The sequence below is a fragment of the Palaemon carinicauda genome, chromosome 3, assembly GCF_036898095.1.
Source record: "Palaemon carinicauda isolate YSFRI2023 chromosome 3, ASM3689809v2, whole genome shotgun sequence".
Lineage (NCBI taxonomy): Eukaryota > Metazoa > Arthropoda > Malacostraca > Decapoda > Palaemonidae > Palaemon > Palaemon carinicauda.
The window spans coordinates 153,092,088-153,114,659 of NC_090727.1; the positions used below are offsets into that span (position 1 = coordinate 153,092,088).

Below are 22,572 nucleotides of genomic sequence, written 5' to 3' on the forward strand. Positions count from 1 at the left end.
TCGTGATATCATCTCGACGCTCCTCACATCTCAGTGCGACCCTTTGTGTTGTGGACCGCGTGTGTGACCACGTGTTTCCGTTGGAGGTGAATGCTTCTTTTCCTAGTTGGATATTAAAAATAAGAGAGTTGACTTAGCACTGTGTACGTTGTTAGCCCTTTGTGGTCTTTGTCTTGGTCATCCTCTGTTATTGCTGTTGATCTAATGGATTCATTGAACTTTTATGTTGCTTGGATATTTCTGTGCCTTAGAGATAAAACCTCATCTTGAGCATTTTTTCCATCAACATAAGGATTCTCAGTTACCCATTTGTTTAATGCCAAGTATTCAGTTTTTTATTCTCTCTCATGTAATGAAGGATATGTGCCAAGTAACAATCTATGTATCTAAATATAGGTTGGTGCGACTTGGATATTTCTACAAGGAAAATAAGCATCTTTGGATTAAACTGGTTGTAAAGAAGAGAAGTAGGTTAGTAGTAGGTAATTTTATGTAAATTATTTACTTACTGTTTAAAGATTTTCTATAGATCAATCGAACGACAGCTAAGGAACTTCCGTAGATAGAAACCACAAAGTCTCTTATTATAAGGTACAGTATCACTTGAATAATTGTAAAGTAATAATTGTGGGTTAGACACTGTATATAATAAACACTTACTCCTGTACACCTTTCCCATGTTTGTTGGGTACATGTTTATCTTGCTTTTTTAATTCCCTCTTTAGAGAGAGGTAAGTTGTGGTACTTTCTACTTAGTTTTTCCACCGAGGCGGTCAGTCTGTGATAGTCAAGTTTTGGTCCTTTTACATGTGTGGTCTGTTCACTCTGCTTAAAGCATCAGACTGTGGTCACATCAGTATAAATCTTACTCTTGAAACAAATATGATGTATTTGTTAATGCCTCAGAAAACCAATCAGTATATTGTAATCCGATTCATCCAATTTTGATGGGTCGTCATTACTCTGGTATCAGTTCTTTCGCAGCAGAGTTATTTATATATGATTACTTCATTCAAAACAAAGGGAATGGTGTGGAAGCACCGTAGGGTTATTGGAGAAATCCTCTGGCTGTAATATCCTAGATTGTCAACTATATCCCATCTGCAGATAGTCCCTATCCAATTGCTTCTGCGAGATGGTAACGACTAATATACGAAAACTATCGAAGCAATTCTCCTTTCTTATGTGGCTTGGTTGATGCTTCTAATAGATAGAATAATATCAGGCAGGTTGATAGGGACTATTGGAGCTCAATCAATTAATTCCATTCTGGGATACCAAGATATCTCGGTAAGAAAAGGGTACGTCGTTGAAAATTGATTGAATTGCGAAAATAATCCATTTCTATGTAGGAATAAGTAAAGTTATTTTACGTGTAGAAATGACAGATGGTATAAATTCTCTTATGTAATTAACCAGGATTCAGTATCATAATTATCATATTAACCCTGAAGTGGCAGCTATTGAATCGTTCACTTTTCATCGAGGTGTCATATCAAGAGATTCAAATTTTTTATGTCCTTCATTCTTTGTTCGTTTATTCCCTTTTCCTATTCTACCTTTGCATACTTTTTGTTGTGTCCGTGCTTTTAATCTTGCTTTGAAATTTCTCCTGTTTTTATCGTCTTTTTGTTTTCCGTCTGCTTTATTGTCCACACAGTGGAATATTTTGGATTTTGTTTGCTTTGGTTTTCGGGGAATTTTTGTATATATTGGTGAAGGTATGTGTGATTGTTTTCTGGCTGTGGGTTCACTTTTAATAGTTCAACTAGTTCTTACCAAGATGTCATCCGAATAAAGATCAGTACCGCATTTAATTTATTGTCCTTTTATCATATTTTGGATATAATATTTTACCTGGTAACGTATCAAGTTCTAAGACGTGAAGTAAACAAATGAATAAATATTGCGTTTTTGCCCGACTTGCTATAAAACGGTAATTTTGAAAATGAGTAAATGCTTCCAAGAATGGCTACGAAATCTTTGGAAGAGGGTATATATATATATATATATATATATATATATATATATATATATATATATATATGTATATATATATATATATATATATATATATATATATATATATATATATATATATATATATATGAACATATATCACAAGCACACGTTATTTTAATTAATGTAAACATCACCCACAAATGGCATTTAATACCGAATTCTATCTTGGGAATATATATCCACTTGGAATTCATTTTATGGTAACAGAAGCTGTTACCATAAAATGAATTCCAAGTGGATATATATTCCCAAGATAGAATTCGGTATTAAATGCCATTCGTGGGTGATATTTACATATATATATATATATATATATATATATATATATATATATATATATATATATATATATATAATGTGTGTGTGCTTCACCATTTTGCCTATTATATGTGTGTGAAAGGTTAATTATGTACCTGGGAGAAAAATATAATAGTATGTATGAATAAACATGGTTTTATATATATATATATATATATATATATATATATATATATATATATATATATATATATATATGTATGTATGTATGTATGTATGTATGTATGTATATATATATATATATATATATATATATATATATATATATATATATATATATATATATATATATATATATATATATATATGTATGTATGTATGTATGTATGTATGTATATATATATATATATATATATATATATATATATATATATATATGTATGTATGTATGTATGTATGTATGTATATATATATATATATATATATATATATATATATATATATATATATATATATATATATACAGTATATATATATATATATATATATATATATATATATATATATATATATATATATATATATATATATATATATATATATATATATATATATATATATATACTGTATATATATATATATATATATATATATATATATATATATATATATATATATATATATATATATATATATATATATATATACTGTATATATATATATATATATATATATATATATATATATATATATATATATATATATATACTGTATATATATATATATATATATATATATATATATATATATATATATATATATATATATATATATATATATATATATACTGTATATATATATATATATATATATATATATATATATATATATATATATATATATACATATATATATATACTGTATATATATATATATTATATAGAATTACATTAACATTCTGGGCCAGTGGAATATCAGTGTTGAGCTGCTTATGTTATCGTTCTTATAATTAACCCTAAGAATAATTAAAGTTGGCACAATATTATATGAGAAAAGATATGTGTATATTTACTAGCATTTCTTTTCTTATTATATCATTATGCCGTCTGTTATTCCCGTTTTACACTAATATGTGTTTGTGAAAGGTATGCAAGGCTTAGTAGAGGTAGATCGTGGCAATGGGCAAGGTCTGCTAAGGTTATATCTCGTCTAAACGGTCTAGACTTGCAAGGCTGACTTGATCCCTTAGAAAATCAAGATTTGTAAACTGATTTCATCTAGGATTTGATTTCTTTTAGAGCGACGCTGTTGTTTAGGACAAGCTTTGGTCTTCTTTTTCAAGCCCTTTCTCTGCTATGCAGTAAAAAAATCTCTCTTGTGAGGTAGAAATTGACTTATCATTTCCCTTTTTCTGCAATAAAGGAAAAAATCTCTCCTACTTTGAGGTAGAAATTGACTGCTATTTCACACAAGACTATCTTAATGACAGATATACTGTATGTATACAATATATAGTTTATATACATAACTCTCTCTCTCTCTCTCTCTCTTTAGAAGATTAAATGTTTGCTGACTTTTTCATGTAAAGTTGAAAATTGAGGTTCAAAAAGTTTTACCATTATTTAACAAACCGATGGCTTGAAACTTAAGAGTTAATCCTGTATATTAGATTGGGTTTTTTATTTGGGCATTTCTATATCTACACAAAAAATAATAACCATTTGACTATGCCAAGTTACAATTATTTCTCCAAGAAATCATTTTTCAAATATCCATTCAGGATTTTCACCCATTATAAAAAAAATATCATGCTTATTCTTCCTACCCTGATTTTGTAAGTGAAACCATTTTTTTCCCAGTTAAATCTTGTTATTTCTTGTTTCATGTTGTATTTGCGCTAAGTAATTATGATGATGACACTAGGAATTTGCCGATCATTTTTAAATACACATCTACGATAAATTCACATAGGGTTTCTTTCAATTTCACAAATCTGCTGTAAAAATGTATGAATTAATACAAATTCTAGGGAATATGAGAATAAAATGATTACAATCATGTTGAGTAAAGTTTTTCCACATCTTTTGTGTACTTGAAGTAGGACTTGGCCCATACTGCCTGCCTTTGTCAAGGCAGTGTCTCTAATCAAGGTACTATTTATTTCTTTAATATGAGAGTTCCTAAAGCCTATTTTTTTTTATTTGAAGTGGCACCCTCCAAACTTTGAGATAGTTTTCATAAGAAGTATATACAGTACACATATACTCTTACTGTTGGTCGCCGTTAGGAAATTCCTTGTGTACTTTTTAAGGGTTTGTTATTTCTTGCGTTTACTTGTTGATATTTGGAAGCTGTTAAAGGGAAACTGGGGCCAAGGATTTTCTTTGGTCTTCCGTGGCTGGTATCCAAACAGTAAAAGCATGAAGTTGTGTACGTTGACTCGACATCTGATGAGCGACTTAGAGTTGCGAGACAATTTTGCTTTTAGAGTACTCACCGTGTAGGAGGCTGTTTTGTTTTACGGCGTAATCACTCCAGTGGCTTTTGTTAGATTCAAGCGTATGAAAGCCATTTTGATACTGTATTGGGTTACAATGCACACTTGAGATTTTGTTAGTTTGCGTACATGTTCCTGCTGATACTCCCTTGAGCTTTTCCTCCCCCATTTAGATTACTTTTAGTTAACGGTAAGTATCTTTATTTGAGCCCCCTTTCCAGAGAGCAGACATGTTTGAGGAAGGCCGACTATTATTTTTTATTTTATCCTAAAAAAAATTGTTTATAAATAACCCATTTTTTTTATTTTTTTTCCGAGGAACGCCGAGGTTTTATTTTGGCGTGGTATAACATAGATAGTTTTATATTTCTTTTCGTCCCTTTACAGAAATTGGATGAGGTGTTTCTGAAGCATCGTATTGTGGTCAATGTAAGATGCCTTGGTCCCGTTTTATGTGCATGTGTTAGAGAAATATAAAGGGTCTGCCTATCTGCTTGCGATGCATGCGATCTTAACACACTGCCTGGTTTGTGAACTATTACGTATGCTTCTTCAGCTTCAGCTGGCTCTCACGTATTATTTTTTTGTTTGCACCATTTCAGAAAGATGAAAAAAGGTCTCTTGTTGTGGAGAAGATTTAGCGAGACTGCAAATAATGATGTGAAACATTGTTTTGGGTAATGAAATCTTTTATCAGCAGCTTTGAAGCTGTAATAGTATTGCTCTTTTCAAATTGAACGTAAAAATGTAGAGCTAAGAATGTTTCTCCACAACAATAGCCGAGTATAAGTTAGTCCCATTTTAATTCACTATTTAATATTACGTTTAATACACACACATTTTTCATAAGTATTATAAGTATTATACAGTAGTAGAGTATAAGTTCAGTAATTTGGATAAGATAAGTAAGGTATGTTTATTAGTATTTGGACACTTGTGTATTTCAGATATTATTGTTAGCTAGAAGAAACAATTTTAATTTCCTTATGTTGATAGTAAAGCCAGTGTATGGGTAGTCTATTAATAGTACTGGTTACCTTAACTACCATTTATCTAGATTATTTTAAATATTAGAATTGTATTTCACAGTCGAATTAACTTTATCTAAATCTGTAACAGCCCAAGTTTTATAACTAGCGCGTACGGTAATGCAGTCGAAATGGTTTAATGGAAATCTACCGCTTGCCTCTTCAGTAACGTTATGCTGCTTTCGAATATTCTTTATTAAGTTGTTCTTCAGAATAATGTCTTTAGTGGAACATATATTAAGTTACAATACTAACATTTTCCCAAGTCTAAGGCTCCTTAATATTACAGTATTCAATTGATGTGCTATGAAGTATTTCTGTTCTTTTAAACATAATATACTACAGTAATTCTATCTCGCTTACCACCCATTTTTTTTCAGATGCAAAGTTACTCTTAGAAGTATCATTATTGTTCTTTATAGCAGCTCTTTGTTACGTGTTATTTTACCCAATTCTCTGCCATGTATCTCGTTCTTCGTTTACTTCATTTACGGCCTCCTTCGTACAATTTAATGTAGCTCTTACTTTCTTTCTAGAAATCCCCATTTTCATTCATTGTTGTCTGTTGTTCTATTGTTTTAGTGTTATCTACTGTTGTTGTCTAGTCGTACGTGTACAGTAATTGTAAATTTTGTATCCCGTACAGTTTTATGTATATCGTACCTATCCTCTCCTTGTGGCAATTGTGTATTTTGTCTCTTGATTTAGAATAATTTAGATTCTCATACTAGAATTCAAGTACCCAATCCCCATAGGATATTTTAGAGAATAGATTTAGGTGTTAATCATTATTTGTCAAGAGGGTATGCATTACGTACTGCCCGATATTTTAAGTGTACGTACCTATCCTCTCCTTGTAGCAAATGTGTTATACAGATATTGTATCATGATTTAGAATAATTTATTCTCATGTTAGAATTCAGGGCCCCAACTCCCATAGGAAATTTTAGAGATAAGATATAGGTGTTTATTATTTGTCAAGATGGTACGCATAATACTGCCTAACATTTTACGTGAGGATTATTGTGTTGCTTGGATTAAAAGTCATGGGAGATTTTATGTTGAGTCAATTTTTTATTAACTAATTAAGATATGTTTGGAAAATTATCTTGGATATTTTAAAAAAAGTGTTGCTTAAAAGTTTTGCTAGTTCTTAAATTATAGACAATCTGTAAAAATTTTAATAGTCATACGAATGTAAGTTGTAACGAATTATATGAAGAAATGTTTTAAAATGCTAAGTCTATGTTATCTAAATTACTTGAATTTCATATAACTTCCTAACTTTAATTTAAAATACACAAATCTGGACATCCTAATTTTAAAGAGATATATCGCATAAAGTTGACGGAAAGAAACGTACATATATATTTAGAACTTTAATGGTGTAGTTATGTAGGGGCTAACATCTTGACTCTGGATAGAAAGATTTTTTAAGCATAAAGAGTTAATTTCTAATAATTTTATTCACTTTTAATTGATATTGGTATCTGACTATAAATTTATAAGCCATTTAGACAATAGAAGTTAGTTCATCATATTTTATATATATATATATATATATATATATATATATATATATATATATATATATATATATATATATATATATATATATATATATATATATATATACATTAATTATCATTATGTGCAATATCTACGTTTGCAAATTTGACACACTTTTATTTTTGCAGTTTCCGGGGTTGCCACCTCTAGAATTTTCGCCACCCGCAATATTCAATGAGATGACTGATTGCGTGAGTCGAATGTTCAACTTCGTGAAGTTGGACCCGGGCGTTTTCCCTCCAAAGAATCGGCACTTTACAGCCGTTTATTTGAGAGATAAAGAATACTTGTGAGTAGACTGGTGAAGGTTTTTCTGTCCTTGATGTGTTTATTATATATAACCCCTTTTACCCCCAGGGTATTTGGAAATTTCCAACCCTTAACCCCCAGGGGTTATTTTTTTCAAGCACATTTTGCAGTTTATGTTTTTTTTAAATTGCTCTAACAGCCTTAATTTTTGTCATAGAGAGGTCAGGTTGGTCTCATTCTCTTGGAAAATGCCTGAATTTTTTCAAAAAATTATCAAAAATTTGTAAAGAAAAAAAAAAAATTTTATAGCATTTTTTTGCAAGGATGTACCGGTACGTCCATGGGGGTAAAGGAATGAGTTTTGTGAAACGTACCAGTACGTCCTTTTGGGGGTAAAAGGGTTAAGGAAACATTTTTGGGGAATGGTAAAAACTTTGAACGCCTTCTTGCTTCATGAAATCAATGCTGTCATGGAAATGGTTTTTGTAGGTTAGATATTTAAAAATCTGTATACAGAAGGTAGAAAATTAAGTCTATTATTATTATTATTATTATTATTATTATTATTATTATTATTATTATTATTATTATCTAAGCAACAACCCTAGTTGGAAAAGCAAGATCCTAGAAGCCCAAGGGCTCTAACAAGGAAAAATAGCAAATTGAGAAAAGGGAATAAGACTTTAAAACTACAAGAGAAGTAACGAACAATAAAAATCAGATATTTTAAGGACAGTAACAAAATCAAAATGCATATTCTATACATAAACTATAAAAACTTCAAAAAAACAAGAGGAAGAGAAATAAGATCGAATAATGTGCCCAAGTGTATCTCAAGCAAGAGAACTCTACCCCAAGACAGTGGAAGACCATGGTACAGAGGCTATGGCATTACCTAAGACTAGAGAACAATGGTTTGATTTTGGAGTGTCCTTCTCCTAGAAGAGCTGCTTACCATAGCTAAAGTTTCCCTTTAGTTCATGAATTTTTAGCCAAGGCCCCTTGTAATTTTGGAGTATATGAAGATGCTCATTTTGTAGCGGACTGAATTCGTATCCCTTTTGTAATAACCTCGTCCGCCCCTCCAAAATACCTCAAAGTTATCTATCCACGTTACCTAGTAATTAATATTCCGAGGACTTGCCACTGCCGTCTCTGGCCGCTGTCCCGACAGTACTGGAAAGACAGAAGTAGTAAGAACGTTTCCATAATTCAGATGTTTCATTTTGGGATAGTTTGGAAATAATGATTTGCTGTTATTCTGAATTCAAGATTATTAACAAACTTTCCCCACTTCTATGTGGGGTCGATGTTTCTGGTCAGCTTTCTCCACCTACCTCTGTCCCACATTTCATCACCGGTTAATCCCATTGATCGAAGGTCATCCTTGATACAGTCCACCCACCTTCGCCTTGGACTCCCTCTCCTTCTCGTTCCCTGTACCACCATTTCCATCACTCTCCTCCCAATATACTGTTCATCTCTTATTATTATTATTATTATTTTTATTATTATTTCTAGCCAAGCTACAACCCTAGTTGGAAAAGCAAGATGCTATAAGCCCAACAGGGAAAAATAGCCCAGTGAGGAAAGGAAATAAGGAAATAAATAAATGATGAGAATAGATTAACAATATATCATTCTAAAAACAGTAACAGTGTCAAAACAGATATGTCTTTTATAAACTATTAACAATGTCAAAAACAGATATGTCATATATGAAATAAAAAAAAGACTCATGTCAGCCTGGTCAACATAAAAACATGACATGACCATACCACCTCCCTCTACTTTCTTGTATCTTATCTGATAGTTTTCTAACTCCTGTGGTGGTACCCCTAATTACATCGTTCCGTATCTTATCTCTTAACCCTTTTACCCCCAAAGGACGTACTGGTACGTTTCACAAAAGCCATCCCTTTACCCCCATGGACGTACCGGTACGTCCTTGCAAAAAAATGCTATAAAAATTATTTTTTTCATATTTTCGATGATTTTTTTTTAGAAAATTCAGACATTTTTCAAGAGAATGAGACCAACCTGACCTCTCTATGACAAAAATTAAGGCTGTTAGAGCAATTTAAAAGAAATATACATCAAAATGTGCTGGGAAAAAAGTAACCCCTTGGGGGTTAAGGGTTGTAAATTTCCAAAAAGCCTGGGGGTAAAAGGGTTAACTGTATACTACTGTACGTAATTTTTATTGTTTTCATTGAATTTTAGAAGTACGTGACAGTTCTTATCCCGTTCAAATTTACAGATTTGATATCAAGGACAGCTTGTTCACAGCTGCCATTCGAGCACGAATTGTGGATTTCATCCTGAGAAGAAAGAAGTTCAAGAATGAGGGCGACGATTTCGCGTTCGGCATTGAGAAGCTACTGAGCGAGGGCACGTACGATGCCGCGTATCCAATCCACGAGGTTAGTGCAGTTTCTTTTGTATGGATTGTATTTTTGAAATGGCACCTGGATCTTTTAAGATTGAGATTTTTTATTTATAAGTAAAAAATTTTCAACTTGGTTGATGGCTGTTTCTTAATCCAGTAGTATTTTATTTTCAATTTTATTTCTGCTATAACTATAGTCCATTTCTTTTATCGAGGCAGATTTGCACCGACTGGCAGCGGTGCCCTTTTAGCTCGGAAACTTTTCTTGATCGCTGATTGGTTAGAATTATCTCGTCCAACCAATCAGCAATCAGGAAACTTTTCCGAGCTAAAAGGACACCGCTGCGAGTCGGTGCAAATCTTCATCGCTAAAAGAAATGGTCTATAGTATGTTTTTAAATTATTACAGCAGTACAGTGTTGATATTAGAATTATCTTACTATTATAACTTATATCTTTAACAGTATTGTTCTATATGTTTCAGTAATATTGACAGCTTACCTTAAAAAAGATTTCTTATTGTACCCTTTTCTTGTATACACAAGAGCTCTTATACTATCCAGTACAATAATTTGTTATACCTAGTGATTTATAGATTTTGGCAATTGCTTTTATGGTACGGTTTAAGTAAGAAAGAAAATTGAAGAAAAACTTTTCTAAACCCAGTAATATTGGAATATGAATTTGCCGAATGAAGAAGATCTGATGGAAACTTCTGTAACAAAAAGATTTTGCAGATTCGGTTTCTGATTTTGATTACAGGTCGTTGTTTAATTAAACTGGTTTATGCACTTAAAAGTTTTTATCTTAGCCGTTCACATTCATTTATTGATGGTTATCATTGAATTCTTATTTCAAAAACCAGATTATTGCATTGTAAGCCTTTTCATAACTTTCCTTTACCTAAGAATATTTTGAAAGTTGATTAGATATTCAATGTTATTGTAGATAGTTGATATTAAATAAACTTTACTATATTGTACAGTGTCGTATTGCCAAAGAATGTATGATCACGAGTCTTTTTAAAAATTAACCCTTTTACCCACAGGCTATATGGAAATTTCCAACCCTTAACCCCCAGGGGTTTATTTTTTTCCCAGCACATTTTGCAGTATATTTTTTTTAAATTGCTCTAACAGCCTTAATTTTTGTCATAGAAAGGTCAGGTTGGTCTCATTCTCTTGGTAAATGCCTGAATTTTCTCAAAAAATTATCAAGAATATGAAAAAAAAAATCTATAGCATTTTTTGCAAGGACGTACCGGTACGTCCATGGGGGTAAAGGGATGAGTTTTGTGAAACGTACCAGTACGTCCTTTGGGGGTAAAAGGGTTATTATATGTTGCATTATTTGTATGTATAATTTGCCCAGTACAGTGATTGCCAATCTCACATCTACTCCGCAGGGAGACTTGCACGTCGATGGAAACGAGCGTGCCTTGTTATACAAGGAGTGGGCAGCGCTGGCCAACTTCTACAAGTACCAGCCCCTCGATTACGTGAAAGAGTATTTCGGAGTGAAGATCGGTCTGTATTTCGCGTGGCTAGGGTTCTACACGTACATGCTCATTCCAGCGGCGATTGTCGGACTTTTCTGTTTTATTTACGCCGTTTCGACGATCAACGAACACCAACCTAGGTAGGCCATTGTGTGCGATAGTGAAAATTATAATCCGATCTAGATTTTCTATCATGAAAAGTATTGTTTTGATCTATATATTTAACCCTTTTACCCCCAGACTATTCGGAACTTTCCGACCCTTAACCCCCAGGCGTTTTTTTTTTTTTTTTTTTTTTTTTTTCAAGCACATTTTGCAATATATATATTTTTTAAATTGCTCTAACAGCCTTAATTTTCCTCATAGAGAGGTCAGGTTGGTCTCATTCTCTTGGAAAATGCCTGAAGTTTCTCATAAAGTTATAAAAAATATGCAAAAAAAATTTAAATAGCAGTTTTTTGCAAGGACGTACCAGTACGTCCATGGGGGTAATGGGATGAGTTTTGTGAAACGTACCAGTACGTCCATTGGGGGTAAAAGGGTTAACCTTTCTATTGTATGTATAGTAGATTGTTATTATTACCATATTATTTTATGTTTTTCTTATATTTTTTTTTTTTTATTTTTTCAGCAATGACATTTGTAACAAACATCTAAACGTCACCATGTGTCCACTGTGTGATCATTTCTGCGATTATTGGAGTCTCGAAGAAACTTGCTTTCACGCCAAATTTACATATCTGGTCGACAATCCTTCGACCATATTTTTCACCGCCTTTATGTCACTTTGGGGTGAGTTTAATGCGAGACTCTTTGGACACTCGATGTTCTGTTTGGTTTTATACTTAAGGTCAAATGGTGTTTACATCTTTAACGATCATAGAATTATGTATCTTGGAGACAACTGGACTTAATTGTTGGTTTTAATGAGCCTAAGTAATCCATTCCACTGTAGTGTTTATTATAGATCCGGCAGAATGATCAATGGTTTTCTAGATTTATTGCTATTCGAGAATTGCAATTGATGATAACAAATATACATACATACATAAATACATACATACATACATAAATACATACATACATACATAAATACATACATACATACATACATACATACATATACCAAGGCACTTCCCCCGGGGGTTAGCCAACATCAAACAAATGAAACAAAAAAGGGGACCTCTCCTCCCTACGTTCCTCCCAGCCTGACAAGGGACTCAACTGAGTTCGGCTGGTAATGCTAGGGTGACACAGCCCACCCTCCCCCGTTATACAGTATATAAATAGCTACTCAGATGTTATTTAAACTTATTCATTGGTAGATTTGTTATAATAGAAGTAATCATTGTACAAACTATATGAATTGCATTGTATTAAAGTAAAGGGATTTTTTTAATGTATAAATGTTTCAAAATCTAATTATTGTGGGTGGAAGAAAAGAGCATTTCTAATCTTTGTCATCAAGTTTAAAAAAATAGTTTTTCATTCTTTTTATTAATTCTCATTGCCATCTAGTTGCTTTGAAAACTCAAAGATTTTCAGTACAATTTTTAATGGATTCATACACTTACATATGCCTGTTTTTTATCCTTCCTCTAGCTGCCCTATTCCTCGAAATGTGGAAGAGATACTCGGCGGAAATCACTCACCGTTGGGACCTGACGGGATTCGACATCCAAGAGGAGCACCCACGGCCGCAGTACCTGGCGAGGTTAACGCATATAAAAAAGAAAACCGTAAATATAGTTACCAAAACTTTAGAGCCACGGCCACCCTTTTGGAGGATGAGATTTCCGGGCGTCATGATTAGTTTGTCGACTGTATTTTTGTTGGTGAGTTTTTGTGGTTGTTTGTGACAGTTTCTGTTTGTTTTATGATGCTTTCCACATACATATATATTCCACAACCAAAAAGAAGTAGGTGGAAAGAGAAAGAAATTAGAAATTAGTCTTATTTTATCTTGACAGTTTTTCTAATGGGAATATGATTTGATATAAACTTTATTCGATAAAGAAACACGTTTCAGAATTTTTAAAAGCATTTTAGAAATGTAATTTGCGAATAAACGTTAGTAGTAGTGTATAAAATTGTATCTCTGTTTTTCAGGTAACTATGGCGATAGTAGCTGTTTTGGCCGTTATTTTGTATCGAATGTCTGTTCTAGCAGCTCTGAGCATCCACGGAGACTCGGTCATAACTTCGTACGCCATCATATTCACGTCGACGACAGCAGCCTTTATCAACTTGATATGTATCATGATCTTCAATCAGGTAGGAAATTATACCAAGTTTCGGGGCTGTTTTCCTACAGACTTTTCTTTCTTGTTATCTTTGATGGCATCAAGAGCTTTTAAAAGCCACTTGTAGTTTGTTTCTTGACTATAAGCTTTGTAATTGTTATAAATGTCTGGAATAATATATGCTATTCTATATTTTTTTTTTGATACTGTAGTAATGTATTATACAGTTTCACGTCATGTATTGCAGTGAGGTGGGGAACACATACATACATACATACATATACCAAGGCACTTCCCCCAATTTTAGGGGGTAGCTGACATCAAACAAATAAAAAAAGGGGACCTTTCCTCTCTACGTTTCTCCCAGCCTGACAAGGGACTCAACCGAGTTCGGGTGGTTGAGTCCCTTGTCAGGCTGGGAGGAACGTAGAGAGGAAAGGTTCCCTTTTTTCCATGTGTCTTGAATAGATAAAAAGTTTACTGCACAATGTAAAATAGACTTGTATAATGAGCAAAGAATCTTTGGTAACTATAAAGAGAGACTTATTATGAATTAACATTTTGTAGTAGGAAGATAACTTTTAGAATAATTTTTGGTTGTATGTCAACACATTTATAATCTTAAACTAGACTTGTTACTAAGTAAATCACCAATTTAAAGAAATTCTTCTTCTCCGGTTTTAGATATATGCACGCGTCGCCGAAAGACTCACGGAATTGGAGTTACAGCGGACTCAGACGGAGTTTGACGACTCGTTAACCCTGAAGATTTACCTACTGCAGTTTATAAATTACTATTCATCTATTTTCTACATTGCCTTTTTCAAGGGCAAATTAGTTGGGTATCCTGGCGACTACAACAGAGTATTTGGCTCCAGACAAGAAGAAGTGAGTGTAGTTTATTTATACTCTTTTCATTTTTATATTCATAGGGAACTCATTTAAAACAGGCCATGAATTAGTCCCCAAAGATGCAATATGTTACTTTAAAACAATGTTTCTAGTTAATGATTCATATTTACAACATACAAAACCAAATAAGTCCCTAAAGATGCAATATGTTACTTTAAAACAATGTTTCTAGTTTGTGATTCATATTTACAACACACACAAAACTAAATACCCTTGTTATTTCAGTGTTCGCCAGGAGGGTGCTTGCTAGAACTCTCGGTTCAGCTTGCGATCATCATGGTCGGCAAGCAGATAATGAACACGTGCATGGAGATGGTCATTCCCTTGCTATGGAAGTGGTACAACATGTTGACCGTGCCGGAAAGTCAGAGGGAGGCTCACAACCGTTGGCCGAGGTGGGCAAAGGACTTCCGTCTGGTGAACTTCGACCCGCGGGGGCTCTTCCCAGAGTACCTGGAGATGGGTGAGTTCAACTTTTCCTGTATCTACAATGCTGGATTAAAGAAATTAAATTGGTTGGTGTGTTATAACACTTTGTCATGCCATTGTGTCTGTAGATACATTCTCTCCAACATACACTAGTTGCTTTTTTATTGGCCTTGATCTTAGAAAATTAATCCGTGTGCATGTTGGAGGTACACTCTCGCGTCCCTGAAAGCATGAAGTAATTTTAATGTCGAATGTAGAGTTCTAGGGGGAAATCGACTGATAAAATTTGACGTTTCCCCTCCTGTGTTCTTGATTCACATTAATTTTGAAGTTGGATAATAATATTGGCTGAGATTGATTAAATTATTTCTATTTTATTGCTGCATTTACAGTACTTTACAATAATTGATAATTGAAGAGGCAAATTTCATAAATATCTCGTGGCTGACCTTAACTTTTTAAAGTTACACAGAAATGTCTTTGTGATCCATTTTTATTTGTGTGACAGGATCGCTTCTGCAGAGCGGCTTTCTGTTAAAAAGCTCATGCAATTAAACTGTCCTTTATTTTTTTTTTGTAGAGAATTTATATTGATGTGGATTATTGTTAGTCAATGTTCGGCTTCCTTACCTTTACAAAGTTTATGATTTCTATAGGGCTTACGTTTTAGGTCAATTTAAATCTTGTTATGTCCATGAATATGCTTCTGGAAGTGAACACTAGTATTACCTGATATTATTTTAAATAGAAGGTGACTACTTTCTTGAGGGACCAGTCAACTTCCAAATATATTTTCCCTCAACTAAATTTTCACTATAATGACTTTGCCCCCTTGAAAATTCTGCTTGATTCAGCAGGTGGTTCAAATATTATGCAATTTGAAAATAAAAAAGACATTCATAAATAATTCGGAAAAAATCTTTAGAAAATTGTTACATTGATAAACACAGTTTTTAAAAATTTATTCATTTGGTTGAGAAACATTCAGGTTTTTTGTCATTGACTTTTAAAAGTTAAAATGCAAAATTGAAACTTTTTGGGCATTATTGAATATTTAATAGGAAGCACTTTAGTTTAGAATAGTTTCTATGTATTATTTTTGCACATCTTGAAGAACTTTGAACAAAATTTCAAGATAAAAACTATAGGTTTTTGTATTTGGAGAAGGACTTATGATCTGAACACTGTTGGTTAAATTGTTCAGCTCTCATTTACATAAACAATATTTTCTCTAGTTTAAGAAAAAAGTGCTTAAAGGCTTGAGTATTTATGCAATGGATTATCATATTGAAAACACTTAATCAATTAGTTTAGAATAAAGTTATTGCTAGTTTTGAAAGATAGGATTGGCAGGCTTTTTTTTTTTTTTCTCTTGCCCTTTTTAATTTTTTTTTTAATGTTGGGAACCTTCTTTTTGTTAATAGCATTCTTATTAAAAGAAATGGACTACTTTTATCATTAGAAACTTTATCGCTAGATTTATAAAAAAAAAAAAAAAACCTATACCTTATTAAAGATAGACCTTCTTACTTCGTGATTCAAAAAGGCCATTGCTGACTTAAGCATGCGGAGCTCCCCTTCCCGTATGTTTCCTGTTTTATTTCTCTTCTTAATTGTGACTAATGTAAGACATTTTTATACAGTATGAGAAGTTTGTCTCTTTTTATGAAATATTTGAAAACCACCTTAGCTCCCCCTCAACCCTCCTAAGACCCTTTTTATAGTTAGATGCTACGAAAGGTCCTCGTATTTTGTTTGAATGATGAAACTTTAATATATATACTGTATATATCTTCATATTAGGCATGTCCATTTTTGTATTGGAAGTACCTGAGCCACATATATTTCATTTTTCTCTAATTTAAAGTTAGAAAGTTGAGATTTTAAACATGTATCAGGTTGCAGGAATCTTTTAACCCTTTTACTCCCAGGCTATTTGGAACTTTCCAACCCTTAACCCCCAGGGGTTATTTTTTTCCAAGCACATTTTGCAGTATATTTTTTTCAAATTGCTCTAACAGCCTTAATTTTTGTCATAGAGAGGTCAGGTTGGTCTCATTCTCTTGGAAAATGCCTGAAGTTTCTCAAAAAATTATCAAAAATATGCAAAAAAAAATGTAAATAGCAGATTTTTGCAAGGACGTACCGGTACGTCCATGGGGGTAAAGGGATGAGTTTTGTGAAACGTATCAGTACGTCCTTTGGGGGTAAAAGGGTTAACTGTGGCTACGTTTGAAGATTTATTTAGCAATCCACATTACCTCGGTTCATTATGTCATTAGTTACTGCTGCTGCTATATAATTGTCAGGATATTATTTGCATATGTCTGAACAGAAATTCTCATGACAGGACTCAAACATCCTCTGATCCCAAATGGTTGTAAGCCCAGTTATCTTGAGATGGGTAAGCTTGAAAAAATAAAAAAATAAAGTCTTGATGTTTTACCATTCATATAACAAGTGTTCATTCCTTGTGTGGTGTTTTTCAAGTAAAGTTTGGCTTCCTGTTTTTTTGTTTTTGCATTCAGCCACACCTGCGAGATACTTAAGAGGTTATTAAGAGGTTATTCTCTGGAGATTTGGAATGGCCTTGAATGACAAGTCCAGTTAGCTAACTCCTCATTTCAGGGACCAAAAAGATTAGTGATTTACGGTGTGTAATTAATGACTTAGCGGGCAAGTCCAAAACAGAAGGATGACCTGGAGGGCGCGTGTAGTAGGTGTCGGTGGGGTAGTCCAACTGTGTTCTCTAGGGCCTGTCACGGCCCTCCCCTTTGATGAAGGGATTATCTAAATGGAAGACAGCCTGTGAATAGTGGTTTTCACACGCCCTTGTTGTATACACGACACCCACAAGGTGATTGCGCGAGTATATTTGGAAGATTTATATTAGAAAAGTGTAAAGAAGGACCCTTTTCACCAGCCGTCACAGGCCTCTTCCCAGAAATAGATTTTCCCTTCGTCAAAATCCCTTTTTTATTTGCTGCCGTGAAATATACAGCCTAAATATTTCATGAAAGTTTTGCCATAATCATTGTGTAACTTTCCTTTTTGCACCTACTTTTCAGCTTTATATTTTATCTTGCTGTCCGACTTCTTTTTTATTTAAAGTTCTATCGTAGAGTTTTCCGTCAGATATATTCAAATTGACAGTGTTTACTGTCCCACCTCAACTTATAATGTAGAGTTCTATCGTAGGGTTTTCCGTCCCACTTTGTTTTAAATTCGGTATTATTACAGGGTTTTCTGCCCAATAACACCTCTGATCTGGATGTCTTCTCTCCCGTAATATCAGCGCTCATGGTACAAATTCAGTTCGTCATTTTCTTATGAAACTGAAATAAATATAAAAACATTCCTTTTTGATTTAAGGCAACTGTAAGCATATCCGACTACTGTATACACTGTACAGTACTCATTATGGGTTTTTTATTTTCAAACCGTTATTAACTGTTTAAAAAATTATTATTAACCGTAAAACATCATACAGTACGTACAATATTTCAGTAAAGCATAGAAAAAAAGGTTGATATTTTTGTTTAGCATTTGTAAACAACCAGCATTTAATTTTTTAATACGTCAACTCAGGCCTTGAAGTCTATTTTCCAAAATTGTTCATGCAAGTGCATAAGAATATAGCTGCAATGATTATTTTACTGTACTGTTGGAATAGTTTTATCCATCTTTCTATTACAATTTTTACTATAGGATTGCTTTCTTGTATCTTTCTTTGGTTGGAGTCTTGGCAAGTAGTATATCAGTGGGATTTTACTAGGGCCTGACGAGTGGATTTCTATTGTATGCCTGTATTTTGTTACTTAACCCTCTGGTTATCTATAACCATAAGTGCTATATAGAAAATTCAATCAGCTTTCTGATGCAGTTTTAAGTTTCTATCATTATTCCTTCGTTAGTTACGGTAACAAAACGTCAACGTAAGTAGGTTGACGTTTGATGTTCCTGTTCACCTCATAAAAAGTCATGAGTCAGACGGCGACTTTGTCATTGCAGGGTTCACCAGAGGGTTCATGCAAGTCTCCAATTATTATTCATTTGGTAGTTTGTAAAGATTTCATTTATGTCAAATTTGACTTTTGAAAACAATTGCAATTAGTGAGGGATCTATAGTCGTAGTTCAATCACGCCCCAGTTTTCTATACCGACACTCAATGAGTGAGCGATCTGGGTTTATTCCTGGCATTCCATGCATCTCTTTTTCTCTGGTATTTTCAGCAATAATTATGCCTTAGAAATAGTGCTAGAGAAGCATTTCACGGAGCGACACAGGTCCCTCGCCCAGAAATAGATTTTTCCTTCGTCAAAATCCCTTTTTTAAGTTCAGTATTAGGATTTTGTAACTTAAATCAGTTTTCATACAAACCACTCAATGTTATTGAAACTACTTTTTTGATTCGTACGAGTTAAGTCTCGTTTTAATTTGCGAGGTTATTTTGAGCAAGTTTAATTCTTCTGTTAGATCCTCTGTCTCAGGCCAATTCAACTTGAGATTTCTAACATCGATTTCCATTAATTTCCTAAACTAATTGATAAGCTTTACATAATACTGTAATATATGTCACACTACTCACGATTCAGTTGGTCATTAATATGTATTCTGTATATGTAATGCATGGCTTGGTGTTCATAACCCAGTTTTCTCCATGATTGATAAAGGGGTTTATAATACTGTAATTCATATTATTCTGTTGTTATTAAGATCATACAGTTCTCGAAAACATTTACCTCTTGGTTATTTAGTCCAGACTAATGCCATGATAAGTAATTCTTAATTGAATAAGGGCCAAAGAAGTACCCTTTGATTAAATTGTCCAATACAATATAAGGAGTTATTTACATCCAATGTTTTTTTTATTTATTGTTACCACCTGGGCAGATGTGTAATACGTATTTCAACGAGGACAATAATAGGGCAGAATGAGACTCAGGAATTGAACTTTATTATGTTTGATTCTTGCAATTACAAGATACTAAGAGAGAAGAGATTGATTTGAAAAGAGCAATGCAATAGAGATTAGTTGGTTTTATTCAGGGATATTTGAAGAGAAGGAATGATGGAAGGTCATGGATAGAAGTTTAAGGTAGAAGGTACACACACACACACTCTCTCTCTCTCTCTCTCTCTCTCTCTCTCTCTCTCTCTCTCTCTCTCTCTCTCTCTCTCTCTCTCTCTCTCTCTCTCTCTCTCTCTCTCTCTCAAGGTTTAATGATTTTGTAGTTTAGGATATGTAGTATTTCATTTTTTCTGAAAAAATGAATTATATGGGCAGAACATTCTTTTATTTAACTTCATAATTAGACTTATGAATTATATGGTTAGATTGGAAACCTTTATAATTTACCCTTTCAAGTTTAGCCTTCTCCCGTGAAGACAAAGACCTTTTGAGTTTGAATCAAAGTGTAAGTTCATTGTCACTTAAACTTGGGTATCATGTACAAAACTTGGTGATCGAAACATTGAATTTATTTTCTTATTCTGTAGAAGGTTTGAAGTATATATACATGTTCAAATGAAAACTTTTTTTACACACTGTGGTTGTGTGATTCCTAACGTATTCCTTTTTAATTGGAAAATGCTCTGATTCCTTAACGAATTTTTCATCCTAAGGGCTTTAGTTTTTGAATGTTTTGGCTAACAATAACAAATGTGTTAACTTTGAAATACTGTATTATAATGTGATCTTTCTATGTAATTGGAATACAGTACATATAAGCTGAAAGTAATCTGACTGACGTTTTCCTCCGCATTCTTTCCAACAGTTCTTCAATACGGCTTCGTGACGGTGTTTGTGTCGTCCTTCCCTCTGGCTCCGCTGTTTGCCTTCCTGAATAACGTGTTTGAGATGCGACTCGACGCCAAGAAGCTCCTGACTCACTTCAGGCGTCCGGTGTCGCAGCGAGTCAAAGACATCGGCATATGGTTTAAAATTCTGGACTCGATCGGGAAGCTTGCCGTTGTGACTAATGTGAGTCCCTAACATTTGTGATTTCACGTTCATAATGTTTACAGAATGTCCTCAATTTATTAATAGGGTCCCTGTGGCTGTTTGAAAGTCGGATTTTGTAAATTTTGGGTTAGGGTAAGCTTCACTTAACTCACTTGCCTTCAATTTTCAGCTGCAAAAGTCAACAAATATAAATGTCATCTTATTTACTGCATTAAATTATATATTGTTATATTACAGTACTGTATTTCATTATGAACTTTCAATACAATACATGAGTCTTATGATTTCAGTTGGATACGCCTTTGTATCTCCAAATGTTTGTAACTCGAGAACCTTCTGTATCAATGAGGATTTCTCAGTAGTCCTTTTCAAAATAAATATGCTCATAGTTGAATATGTTCATTCATGTGAATTAATTGAGTATTTCACTTTAAGTCCTCTGGTAGTTTTAGGCTGTGGTTAGTAAATCCCTTAAGGGCCTCATTTATGCAAATTAATTGAGTATTTCAATTTAAGTCCTTTGATAATTTTAGGCTGTGTTTAGTAAATCCCTAAAGGACCTCATTCATGTGAATTAATTGAGTATTTCACTTTAAGTCCTCTGGTAGTTTTAGGCTGTGGTTAGTAAATCCCTTAAGGGCCTCATTTATGCAAATTAATTGAGTACTGTATTTCAATTTAAGTCCTTTGATAATTTTAGGCTGTGTTTAGTAAATCCCTAAAGGGCCTCATTTATGCGAATTAATTGAGTATTTCAATTTAAGTCCTCTGGTAGTTTTAGGCTGTGGTTAGTAAATCCCTTAAGGGCCTCATTTATGCAAATTAATTGAGTACTGTATTTCAATTTAAGTCCTTTGATAATTTTAGGCTGTGTTTAGTAAATCCCTAAAGGGCCTCATTTATGCGAATTAATTGAGTATTTCAATTTAAGTCCTCTGGTAATTTTAGGCTTTTAGTAAATGCCTACACAGGGCCATCAATCTTGGAGGCTTTTATATTGTATAGCATATATTTTATGATTTAAAAGGTATTTACATATAACTTGACAAGTTTTTCAAGTAAGCCATATGATTTGTTTATACTAATGTGTTTAACAACAATAACGAGGATAAACGCCAGTTCCCACGATGCAAAATTATCTCCCAATTTCACCGACAGGCATTCATCATCGCATTCACTTCCAACTTCATCCCAGAACTTGTTTACACTCACGTGGTATCAAGGAATCACAACCTCGAAGGATTCTTGAACCATTCGCTTGCGTCCTTCGACATCAATGACTTCGATCCCCACTACCGTCCTAGATTTGCGGAAACAACACAGATTTGCAGGTATGTTATGTGTGTAGCCGTTGTAGGAGGGCACTCCAGAATCGAGCCGTTGTTCTCTAGTCCTGGGCAGTGCCATATTCTCTGTACCATGGTCTTCCACTATCTTGGGTTAGAGTTCTCTTGCATGAGGGTACACTCAGGCACACTATTCTATCTTCCTTACTCTTCCTCCTGTTTTTTG

General features: G+C 33.3%; 1 protein-coding gene across 8 annotated transcripts in view; it reads left to right on the top strand.

Moving 5' to 3' along the window:
• Nucleotides 1-22,572, top strand: part of subdued (anoctamin 1) — a 54,988-nt gene that overhangs the window by 28,780 nt on the left and 3,636 nt on the right. For 6 of the 8 annotated variants that reach the window (XM_068370963.1, XM_068370964.1, XM_068370957.1 and 3 more), the window contains 10 exons: nucleotides 7,503-7,663; nucleotides 9,884-10,046; nucleotides 11,418-11,650; nucleotides 12,142-12,302; nucleotides 13,113-13,345; nucleotides 13,620-13,784; nucleotides 14,438-14,641; nucleotides 14,891-15,128; nucleotides 20,873-21,078; nucleotides 22,219-22,391. In XM_068370963.1, coding sequence (XP_068227064.1) covers nucleotides 7,503-7,663; nucleotides 9,884-10,046; nucleotides 11,418-11,650; nucleotides 12,142-12,302; nucleotides 13,113-13,345; nucleotides 13,620-13,784; nucleotides 14,438-14,641; nucleotides 14,891-15,128; nucleotides 20,873-21,078; nucleotides 22,219-22,391 — 1,937 coding nt within the window. Of the gene's footprint in view, nucleotides 1-5,164; nucleotides 5,304-7,502; nucleotides 7,664-9,883; nucleotides 10,047-11,417; nucleotides 11,651-12,141; nucleotides 12,303-13,112; nucleotides 13,346-13,619; nucleotides 13,785-14,437; nucleotides 14,642-14,890; nucleotides 15,129-20,872; nucleotides 21,079-22,218; nucleotides 22,392-22,572 lie in introns of those variants that run through there. The other 2 variants (XM_068370962.1, XM_068370965.1) reach the window with 2 other exon arrangements.